The sequence below is a fragment of the Macrobrachium rosenbergii genome, chromosome 27 (genome assembly GCF_040412425.1).
Source record: "Macrobrachium rosenbergii isolate ZJJX-2024 chromosome 27, ASM4041242v1, whole genome shotgun sequence".
NCBI classification, from domain to species: Eukaryota; Metazoa; Arthropoda; class Malacostraca; order Decapoda; family Palaemonidae; genus Macrobrachium; species Macrobrachium rosenbergii.
The window spans coordinates 5,453,582-5,465,705 of NC_089767.1; the positions used below are offsets into that span (position 1 = coordinate 5,453,582).

Genomic DNA, 12,124 nt, shown 5'->3' on the forward strand with positions numbered 1-12,124 from the left:
CCAAGTTCTCGTTATTCCAGTAGCTCGCTGGGCACAAGGTCTATTAATATAAAGGACACTTGACCTTCATTACCTCACAAACGACTTCCAGTAAGATAGCAGAAGAATTTCGGCAGTTGAAAACCTTATTCAAAGTACTCACGTCTTGTATACAGAGCGGCTCCAAATTCACAAAAATTGATCCCTGATCCCCTCTTCCTGCCCAGAGCAACCAGATTCTCTGAACAGCAGAAGCACCAATATGCAGTAAAAATGTTTAGCCTCGCTGTCGAACTTCTCCAGAGTTCCAGAGGTCCTTTATTCCTCACACCGTTAGACTGTGGAACAGCCTCCCTTCAGAGGATGTTTTGCAGTTAGAACTTCAGAGTCAAGTGAAGATGCAGTGCATTGCTACCCTAATACTATTCTCCTTGCATTTCAATACATTATTTGTTTATTTTTTTTATCTCCTCATACTTCTTCCTAATGAACACTATATTCTTTGGAAGCTTGAATTTCAAATCAATGGCCCCTTTGGTGGGCTTGTTCCATGAAAATAGGTTACAAAAGAAGAAGAACTAACAAAATCTTACAAAAACAGATGAACGAAGTCTCCAACGATATCAGACTAGGTTATCACAACGTCTAAGCGAGTTGCCACACCGAAAATTGACTCTAAAAACCATAAATAATTTCGACACTTCTGGAAAAACATCCATTGACTACAGACTGCAACACATTGCCAACAGATTCCAACAGCTTCCAATAGCCTGTGACGAATAGCAAAAGTTCCAAACCTTCAAGATTTAAGAACGTACAAAAAAAAAAAAAAGGGGGGTTAGTGTTGCCGACGCTAGAGATTCTTCCCAAGCAAAAGTGATAACGTTTCCTGTCGTATGTTGAAAAACATCAGCTAACTACCGGAAACAAAGCTCTGAACGATAAGACATATCTGAGGGAACTTGTGGATAGCGACGGTGGTGGGTTTTCCTCCACAGACATAATTATTATTAGTGATAATCTTTGGTATACATCTTCGAGACAATATCTACCCTCCAAAACAAATCATTATACAGCACACTGAATGACTTACTTTCTTCATCTCTTTCCGCCGCAGGGGAATAGATCCACTTTACCGCATTAAAAATCACTTGAAAACTCAACATCGTTGACAAGTTTGCTTTCTCTGGCGCCCCCCTTGGTTCCTAAGCGTCCACACTCGGTTACAAAACTTCGTACTCGAAACTCGAAAGGCCACAGCGCACGAACGACACAGCGAACGATAGTGATGCGTTCACAGAGTTCTGACTTCATCTTCGGATATTTTATTGTTGTTTTCCTCCTGTGTGACTTAACTTACTCAAGGGTCAGGGCTGTTATAGCTTGTTAAGTAGTTTACATGGCTGAAAACTTTAGATTGTTCTTTTTTTTTTTTTTTTGTTTCCAAGTCTTGTTTCGAAAGAGTTCCTGCGTTCGGCATTGCCACAAAGGGATGTTTCTGCACGTACCCACATATTGTTACTCTCTAATAATAACATAAATAAGTTTACGTATTATTCGAAGTTGATGGAAGAAGTCTTTGGTAATGTTCTTGCAATAGGCCTACATTTGATTGATATGAAGTGGGAGGGGGTTGAGGGAGATTGAGGAAGTATTGCTTGATGAAGGTACGGTAATTTGTTGAAAGCAGTTCGAACTCTTACACAGGAAGCGAAACTTGTACTAGATTGCATAGATTTAAAAGTGGCTAGTTGTTGCTCAACTGGTACTAAGACAATGGCGTATTTTGTCTCCATGATTGTTTACTGTTTTCATGAATGACTTATTAGAAGGAGATAAAGAGAGGACAGGAGATAAAGCTACGAAGTTGTTTTACTGTCTAAAGTACTGAATGGGGGGAAGCGTCCTATAGTGCTTGTCTTGATAGTCTAATCATAAAATTTCGTATTTTATTCCTGCTTGAAGATGGCCAATAATGCTAGATTTAAACTGGCTTCTGTCACGCGGGTGTTTATTCATTGTCAACTTTGGTACCCTATTACCTTAAATAAGGCAATAAGGACTATAAGGTACCTTATTACATAAGCCTTGTAACCTCTGCAGTCAACCGTTTAGTATAGGCTACTATTATAAAGGTATTTACATTTGTCTACTGGTTGTTATATATAAATTATAATAATAAGCTTTCCAGCAATGTCATGATTTAGCATTTCTTTCAAAAGGCTAAACTAATGTCTTATTTGCAGTAATGTCTTATTTTCACTAAATTCACTTCTATTTTTTTTTATTTAGTTTCAGTCATTCCCTGTTCTTTCAGCTCTGACAGGTCCTTCAGAGAGCCGTTGCATTTGACATGCCTCGGCACAGCTGAATCTGACTGCAGTGTTGCCAATCGTAGGTACATGTTCCTTAACGTGGTGACTCATACCCAAATTTTAAGGACTTAAGGACGCACAGGCAAAAAATGCTCTGGAACGTCGGGACTTTCGATATACGCTCATAAATGGTATATATCTATAAAGTAGACTGAACATATAACTTTACAATCTCAGCAAATGAGGAGATTTTTCTTCACATTCAAAAAGCACTCGAGTTTGTGATTTTCTCCTTTATTTGAAGGATTTTCCAGCTGATTTTTTCGCCATGCCCTCAATGGCTAAGGATTCCAGAGAATATCCTCACATTCAGTTAATATCAAAGCTGGAAGAATGTGAGACAAATTGAACTTTGTATTTCGTAGGTGATGTGAGTTTACTCTGTTGGTAACGAACCTTCACCGACCCAAAAAAGTTGGCAACACTGTCTAAGCGTGACGTAAAAAAAACCCTTTAATTAACAAAATTCGAAACTATTCCAATGTATTTTTCAATAATTTCGTAACACCGAATTTGTTTTTATATAAGTAATGGTTAGTGTTGATAGCCGACCGCGGTAATATAAGAATGATTTTCACTAAACGAGAACCCTTCAAAATTCAAACATCATCAACGGTCAACCGCCATTTACCTTTAGGAAGTCGGGTCGGCGCCGCCGGTTTATTTAGAAAAGTGAAAAGTTTATAGTGATATTCAGAGTTTACATAAGTGATGACCCCAAGATGGAAATTAAGAGGTCGCTTGAATCATACTGGTAAGCTGTTTGAAAACTTAAGATGTCTCCAGCCAATCCTGCAAGTGCCGCCATTACCTTTGAGCGCGGAACCTCCATTGTTTTTCCGGTTTAGGTCATGAGGTTAATCCAGTACGTACCCGTCTAAGGTACAGGTCATAATGTGGAATAAAATTATGTATTTTGACCAGACTTAGGTTAGGGAACCTACCCACCTGGAATTGACTCCCACCTACGGAGCCCGAGGGTGCAGTACGACAAAGGGAAATGAGTATTATAATAAGTCCAATACGTCAAAGGGAAATAATTGGTATATTTGTTTTCTTACCTTTATTATTTTATTATTTTTACCTTTATTATTTTATTATTTCTTTGACCTCTTTCTACTCTCCCCCCTTAACATACCCGGCCTGTATGACCACGGTTTCATACTTATTGTTTCCCGTAGGGGGTCAGCGCCGTCAGTGCACCTCATGCGGTGCAATGTATGCATTCAGGTTCTTTGCAGCTTTCCTTAGGCCCCTAGCTGCAACCTCTTCCATTCCTTTTACTGTACCTCCGTTCGTATCGTCTTTCTTCCATCTTACTCTCCGCCATCTAACAAGTGATTCATATTGCAACTGCTCTGAGGTTTTCCTCCCGTTGCAATTTCAAACCTTTTCACTGTCAATTGCCCTTTCAGCGCTGAATGACCTTAGTTGCCCCAGTGCTTGGCATGCCTGCCTAAAATCTATAAATCATTTCTATAAATCAATTAAGTCGTTGTTACTTTGTCAAAGCCACGTGTAAATCAGGTACACTTTCAGAAAGCTGTTTGTTTTGCATTTAGAAACTTCCTCCTTCTGAGTAGGCCTAAATCTGCAGTTTCAGAAGTCACCTTCATCCAAAATGTTTTGCATTTAGAAACCTCCACCTTCTGAGTAGGCCTAAATCTGCGGTTTCAGAACTGACCTTCGTCCAAAATGTTTTGCATTTAGAAACCTCCACCTTCTGAGTAGGCCTAAATCTGCGGTTTCAGAACTGACCTTCATCCAAAATGTTTTGCATTTAGAAACCTCCACCTTCTGAGTAGGCCTAAATCTGCGGTTTCAGAACTGACCTTCATCCAAAATGTTTTGCATTTAGAAACCTCCACCTTCTGAGTAGGCCTAAATCTGCGGTTTCAGAACTGACCTTCATCCAAAATATTTTGCATTTAGAAACCTCCACCTTCTGAGTAGGCCTAAATCTGCGGTTTCAGAACTCACCTTCATCCAAAATGTTTTGCATTTAGAAACCTCCACCTTCTGAGTAGGCCTAAATCTGCGGTTTCAGAACTCACCTTCATCCAAAATCATTTGAACCGGAATGCGTTCATTATGTTGAACAGCAAGGACATTTAAAATTGTAGCTTAATTTACAAAATATATATAATATATATATATATATATATATATATATATATATATATATATATATATATATATATATATATATATATATATATATATAAAAGTAAAAAATAAATCCTTCACTAACCGTGTGAGATCTGACAATCAGTTCAGTGGTCTGGTAAAACTATCTTAATAATTATTAATGTGGATCCGGCAGTATATATTTAACATATTTTAATGTTCATTTCAAAATTATCCTCAGAAAAATTTATATGAATAAAGACTTTACACACCAAATGCCAAGGTGGTGGAATGGTGACTAGCCTAACAGGCCTACCCGGAGTGATCCCAGAGATAAAAAATATCATTGGTTATCGATCACTTCCAGCAGTTACTGTCACCATTTAAATGTGCAATGGTCTTCTAAAGGCGCAGCTCATCTTCGCAAAAGTTTTGGAAACAAAAGACAACTCAGAATAGGGACTTGTAGATGACAGGTATAAAAATGGTAAATTTTTACTATAAATAATTGAACGCTGGATTTCAAAATATGATGTTCATTTCAGCAACAAATGGGCAGTTTTGGTGATTCAGGACCCTCCCTACAACTCAGGGGGACCATTGGAAAAGTGGGGGTTATGGGTGTCGGAAAATATGAAAATGAAATACAAGGATGCATTTCACCCAACCTAATTTAGGGTGTAGGTTCCTTACCTAACCCTGGGGGCTTTGCCCCTCTGACCCCCACCTAACCTAGGGCACTGTAAATTGAAATGCATCGTAGCATTGCGACCTAACCTAACCAAACTTAGGGTATCAGGTTCTTCCCTAACTTGAGGCATCCCCCACCTAACCTAACATAGGGAGGTGGGTCCTTAAATAGCCTGGCTTGCATAGGTTTAGTGCCCTTAGTACACCTTACATTGTGCACTGTAGGCATTCCTAAAAGGTGTTTGCAAGGTGGCGTTATTTCAGATTTTTCTTTTGGGGGTGTTGGGGGGAGCAAAGGTTTAGGAGTTATGGAATGGGTGGGGTGGCAAGCGAACTGAGACCTATTATCTGGGGGGACACTTGCCCCCCCTCAAGACACTGATGGCCTCCCAAGACTTGGTTTGCCCCCTAGCCTCTGAAATAATAATAATATTAATAAAAATGTTAATAATAAAATAATAATAATATTGATGATGGGTGTGGCACACCTGTTTGATGCTTTGTTAAGTCAATACCGCTCTTGTATGGCTCCAAAATGCGCACAAAATACCAAAAATTTATCAGGGGGCTTACAGCCGCCCCCCAGAGAAATTTTTTGAAATTTGTGCGCATTCATTTTGCAGCATTTTGAAGCCATATAAGAGCGGTATTGAGTTAATTAAGCAGCGAACAGGTGTTCCACAACCACCCACATAATATTGTTATTTCAAAGGCTAGGGGGCAAATCAAGTCTTGGGGGGCCATCAGTGTCTTGAGGGGCCAAGTGCTTCCCCCAGCCCCCCCACCCCCAAATGACACCTCCGTAGTTTGCAGCATCCCTTCAGCCCCAACTTTTCAGCCTTTTAATTTACCTCCATTCCCGCTGCCTTTCTTCAGCCTTGCTGCCCAACCTCTCTTAAGTGTTACTTCTTAGTTGTACTGTACTGTGGGGTTTAGGTCCTTGTGCATCATTGATTTTATTATGTGGACCTCTTTATCTTGCTGTCCAACCACTTAAACTCTCTCCTTTCACTATCTCAAGCTCTGAATGTTTGCAACTGCCCCACTGCTTGGCTTGACTGTCTGTATTTCATAAATTCAAAACAAATCTTAGGTCCTTAATTATGCTTTTTATTTTGGACGCGTCAGTGAGACAGTTGCATACTATGTACAAGCCACGATATACTGAATAATGTATGTTGCAGAACATTGGCACAAATTGCAAGTTTTTTTTTTTTTGCGTTTGAAAAGTTTTGCTAGTCAAATATCCCCTGAATCATTTAGGCATCATTTGCACCCGTATTCAAGCAGCAAGTGGTTCCTTAAATTCGTGCAGTGTTGTATCAAGTATTGCACAAAGATCCATTCGTATCAGTGTAGCCCAATGGCAGTTATTGGTGCATTTCAGGAGATTAGCCTAATCGCAGAGCACAATGGTGTTTCTGTGGAGTTATTTTTTCTGAGGCAAATCTCGTAAATGATTGCACCTTTCAGAAGGATTGACCCGCTGGTTATATATGATCGTTCTAATAATTACTGATCCAGTGATAAGTTGGATATCTACACGACAATGAGGACTACAGTAGTCCGCTATCTGATTTTTCAAAGCTGGTTTACAAAGATTTTGATAGGTTCACGTGCCTACCCTTTTTTTTCATGAAAAAGTATAGCAATATGATGAAATATTCCCGTTTTATGTTTTCTCCTTGCCTTTTTTTTTTTATAAAGTTTCTCGATTGCCGTATTTTCATAACTTCTTCACATCTCTTTTGGAATTTCATGAGAAAAGACTTCTAGGCCTACTAGCCTATACTTTCTCGTTCCAAACTCTGTCATCTGTTTGTACGTTCTTACTTTAGAAAGTGGTTTCTTTATTTTTTATGACGTAAAGAAAAATTTATCATGTGCTCTCAACGTATTTGTGTCACTTTTCTCATTGAAAACTTTACGCTCAGTCGCAGAGTTCTCCGTTTTCTCATTCAAATTGCTGCTCCTCCCCTTTTGGAGACATTTCTCTAGTCACCATGGTGGTTTTATTCTCAGATTTTGATTCTAGGTCATTCTGAAAACTAGAGACACTTTACTCTTTAGCTTTCACTAGAATAAATCGTTATAATTGTGCTCCTGCAATAACAGATTTTTCCTCCAATACATTTATAGTTAAATATATATATATAGTGTGTGCATGTATTTTACAAATTTAATTGTTAATGTCGTGTTTTATTTCGACAGAAGAATTTTTCAGTATGTATTATATGCATGTTTATATGTACAATTTCAGTAGAATTATTTTATGATAATAGGATAGATGTCATTCGCTGCCTACGCCTGTTACAAGTTCATTATCAATGTCACACACGATTCAGCCTGATAACGGAACCATAATCTCGAGACTGGCTCCTTTTCGAGGGTCATCAGACTGTTATTGACTGTACCATTAACTGGATTCGACTTCTTTCATTCCTTCAGTTTATTCCTACAGTCTGCCCTCAAGTGTAAGTCTAGGAGGTTAGTGCCGTCAGTGCACCTCACGTGGAGCACTGTAAGGCATTACTTTAAGGTTCTGTGCAGCGTCCCTTCCTAAGGCCCCTAGCTGCAACCTCTTTCGTTCCTTTTACCGTACCTCCTTTCATATTCTCTTTCTTCCGTCTTACTCTCCGCCGTCTTCTAACAATTGATTCACAGTGCAACCGGGAGGTTTTCCTCCTGTTACACCTTTCAAACTTTTTTTTTTTTTACTGTTAATGACCTCATAGGTCCCAGTGCTTAGCCTCTGGCCTAAATTGTATGTTCGTTCGCTCGTTCGTGTCTGATTTCGAAATGATACGACATTGTTGTTATTTTTCCCGTTCGTATGAGAAACCTATAGGCCTACAACGTCGATTCTTTTTTCATATTTGCAGTCGTTCAGTTTATGGACTTTTTAATCGTTTATTAAGAAAAGTACAAGTTCCACCACATTTTTTTTATTTTCTTTTTTTTTATACGTTACAGTATAACATTCACAGGTAGCCGTTATTTTATTTATGTTTGTCAGTCTATAAGTTAGTACGAGTGTACTGTTTGATTGTAGTACATATTTGGTTCTCTTGAAAACTTGACTTATTTTTAATTGGTTGTCTTTTATAAACTCCGTAAACATGGCTTCATGCAGTATGTTGTCCTTAACAGTATATATATACACTCCGTCAGAGCGCCTCAAGCGCGGTGCACTGTAGGCAATACTTAAGGTTCTTTGCAGTTTTCCCTTCAGTGGTAAATGACCTCAGCTGAGTCACGTTCTTTGAGCCTGCGACATTTAAAATGTATTTGATGGCTTTTGTACCGTTGTATCCGACGCAGATAATGCAGATTTGAGGACGCGAGTACAACGTGTCGTTTGATATCTTGCTGATTCTTCTTATCTGCGGACACGGCTCTTATCTTCGGACCTCGAATTCAAGTCGCTTTCATCACTAACCAGATCTCTGTTGCCAGGAATACTTTCGTTTCCCTCGTATAGTGGGGTTTTTGCCGTCAGTGCACCTCACGCGCTGCGCTGTAGGTGTTGCTTGAGGTTCTTTGCGGCGTCCCTTCCTCAGGCCCATAGCTGCAACCCCTTTCGTTCGTTTTACTGTACCTCCTTTCATATTCTCTTTCTTCGATCTTACTTTCCTCAACCCTCTCATAACAGTTGTTTCATAGTGCAACTGCTTTGAGGTTTTCCTCCCGTTAAGGTTAAAGTTAGCCATAACCGTTCTTCTGGCAACGAGATAGGATAGGCCACCACCGGGCCTTGTCTAAAGTTTTATTGGCCGCTGCTCATACAGCATTTATACCGAGACCACCGAAAGATAGATCTATTTTAGGTGGCCTTGAGTATACGCTGTAGCGGCTGTACAGAAAACTCGATAGCGCCGAAGGAACTCCGGAGCATTTTCCACTTGTTTACTCCCAATTTCCCTTCCAGCGCTGAATGACCTTAAAGGTCCCAGTGGTTGTCCTTGGGCCCAAATCTGGTGATCCAACTCCAATACTTTCGCGTCGCATTATGCTTGGTATTGGCGTCGTTATCTCAAATTTCTCAGTGACACCTGTGCTCAGGGAATGGAGGTCGACCTCGTATCATCTCTCTCTCTCTCTCTCTCTCTCTCTCTCTCTCTCTCTCTCTCTCTCATATATGTATATGTATAGAAATAGTCAACACACAATCACGTGTGGAACAGAAATAAATCTCTGACTCGCATCAGGATCGACCCCAGGTCTTTCAGTTGAAAGGCAAGGGCGCTGCCCACTAGGCCATGCAAGTCATAAAAAAGATGTTGGAAGCTGAGTGCCACTGCACGCCTTGCCTTTCAATCGGAAGACCTGGGTTCGATCCTGATGTGAGTCAGGAATTTATATATATGTTTGTATATATAGGCCTAAGTTTTACGTATACTGTAGTTAGTCCCTCTCCATTATATATGTGTATATATACATATAAGTGTAACATACACACACATACACACATATATATACTGTAGCATTACTGAATGGTACGAGTGACTCGTACCATTCAGTAATGCTAAAGTCACCCCTGAAAAAGGTCATTGCGAGTCGTTTTCTGTAGCTGTAAAGTAGACGACTCTCTTGTCGTTACCGTAGAAATAAATTTGGAAAGATACCGCATGGATCACAAGTTCGCCATTAAAGAAATATGACACAATCTCCAAAATTTGTGCAAGTCCTGGGTGATATATTTGCCCTTATTAAACTTTAGTACAGGGCCGCAAACTCATGACCTAGCCTAATATCCCACAGGGGTTAAGCTCATGAAATTGGTCTCGGGGTAACAGGGTTTCCTTACACTTTAACCAAGTAGACTGACATTTTCTTAGACCTTGGACTAGCCTGACTGTAGTTGCCATTGGCATTAGGAGGGAGAAACTCATCATCTGCCATAATACACTATTTCTCCCCCAGGAGGGTTTCATAAACACTCCCACTTGGCAGTATCCAAGCATAGTAGGCCTACTGCTTGTTTCCGCTACGGTGGTATATTTAATTGATTTATGTGAAACATACTATATATATGTGTATATATACAGATATGTATGTATGTATATATATTATATATACATATTTATATATATATATATATATGTTTGTCTCGTACGTCGTACGGGAAGAGAATCAAATTGAAAGTAAAAAGTGTCGTGTACTGGAGTGAATTTCTAGGTAAGAAAGTGGGAACCCCTCAAAATATATCTACACCCCCATGCGGTGCACTGTAGGCATTACTTAAGGTTCTTTGCGATGTCCCTTCGGCCCCTAGCTGCAACCCCTTTCGTTCCTTTTACTGTACCTCCTTTCATATTGTCTTTCTTCCACCTTACTGGCCACCCTCTCCTAACAGTTGATTTATAGTGCAGCTGCGAGGTTTTCCTCCTGTTACACCTTTCAAGCTTTTACTGTGAGTTTCCTTTTCAGCGCTGAATGGCCTTAGTTGCCCCAGTGCTTGGCATGTATGCCTAAAATATATATATAAATCAAATCAAAATAAATCTTGAGAACAACAGAAGTAATAAGAGTATGGCACAGTGGAACGAGGTAAGAATTATATCCACTACAGGTACTTTTGAGTTGGTATTTAGTGAGACTTTAAAAAAAAAAGGTAAATTGAGCTGTGGGTGAGCTATATAAACTTTGGTAATCAAATAGACTGAAACCGCATACGAGAATGAGATTAAACACTAGTCTAGCATGACCTGTGCAGCTATCCAGACACGGACCAAGGCATGTCTGTAAAACTTTAAAACAACTTGTTGACAAAAGACTAAAGCTTTAGGAAAGATTTAGTAGACAGTGTCAGCTGCAGGGCTCCTGTGAGCACAAGCAAATTTGGAACTGTCAAGTCTGTCTGAATGATATTCATTGGGAGGGAGGCGGGAGATGAGTGGAGATTTGTGGAAGTGATAGCACAAGGAAGACCTGAGTACCAGGATGTCAGTGAAGGCCAGTGCCTCCGTAGGGGGTTAGTACCGTCAGTGCACCTCACGCGGTGCACTGCAGGCGTTGCTTAAGGTTCTTTGCAGCGTCCCTTCGACCCTTAGCTGCAACCCCTTTCATTCCTTTTACTGTACCTCCGTTCATATCATCTTTTTAACATCGTACTTTCCACCCTCTCCTGACAATTGCTTCATAGTTCAACTGCAAAGTTTTCCTCCTGCTGCACCTGTCAAGCCTAGCTACTCTCAATTTCCTTTCCAGCGCTGAATGCCCTCATAGCTCCCAGTGCTTGGCCTTTGGGCCTAAACTCTGTATCCCATTCTATTCCAATACGGCATTAGATGCATTGATCTATTCTAGAGGGACTTAATGAGAGGGGGAAATGAGTTGGCTTCACAGCGGGCTGTTGTCAACTGAAGGAGCAGACTCTTCTTAACTCTTAGTGTGTTGGGCGGGATTCTTTTCTCAAGTTCTTTGAACTGCGAGCTCATTTGCCAAGTGTTTTCCTCTTTATTTTGCCTTATTCTGAATACCAGGCTTGCAATTATGCCAGTAAAATTACAGCTATTGTCCGTTTTACTTTCAGTACAATGAATGTCTGATAATGCACTTTGATCATGAATTTTTAGAATGCCTAGGTCCAGGATCTGATTCCGTTGTATTTGGTCGCCAGCTCTGCTTCCTCACAAAAGGATGACCAACTGACTGCGCTATCTGAACATTATATCTTAGGTCATTAGAACAAAATTGTATACCATTGCCCGCGAAATTTAGGTTTCTTTGACCAGTTCTGACACAACCGCCATTAATCCAACTGCGTTTGGTTAACAAGCTGTAGGTCCCGTTGCTGGGTAACCAACTGGTTCTTAGCCACGTAAAATAAGTCTCTAATCCTTGTCGCCCCTTCCTTGAAGATAGAATATGGACTCAAGTACTGGGACGTATGAGGTCATTCAGCGCTGAAACGGAAATTGAGAGTAAAAAGGTCTGAAAGGTGTAACAGG

General features: G+C 40.1%; 2 protein-coding genes across 5 annotated transcripts in view; one reads left to right on the plus strand and one right to left on the minus strand.

The window, feature by feature from the left end:
• The window catches only part of LOC136853375 (myotubularin-related protein 3), a 108,942-nt gene extending 107,646 nt beyond the window's left edge, over positions 1-1,296 (minus strand). For 2 of the 4 annotated variants that reach the window (XM_067128804.1, XM_067128803.1), the window contains exon 1: positions 1,073-1,296. In XM_067128804.1, the coding sequence (XP_066984905.1) occupies positions 1,073-1,145 (73 nt within the window). In that variant the 5' untranslated portion in view covers positions 1,146-1,296. The remainder of the gene's footprint in view (positions 1-1,072) is intronic. The other 2 variants (XM_067128802.1, XM_067128800.1) reach the window with 1 other exon arrangement.
• A 1,647-nt stretch (positions 1,297-2,943) lies between these two features.
• Positions 2,944-12,124, plus strand: part of Ntan1 (N-terminal amidohydrolase 1) — a 397,928-nt gene continuing 388,747 nt past the window's right edge. Inside the window, exon 1 of the mRNA XM_067128816.1 lies at positions 2,944-3,108. The gene's annotated coding sequence lies outside the window, so the exon portion shown is untranslated. The remainder of the gene's footprint in view (positions 3,109-12,124) is intronic.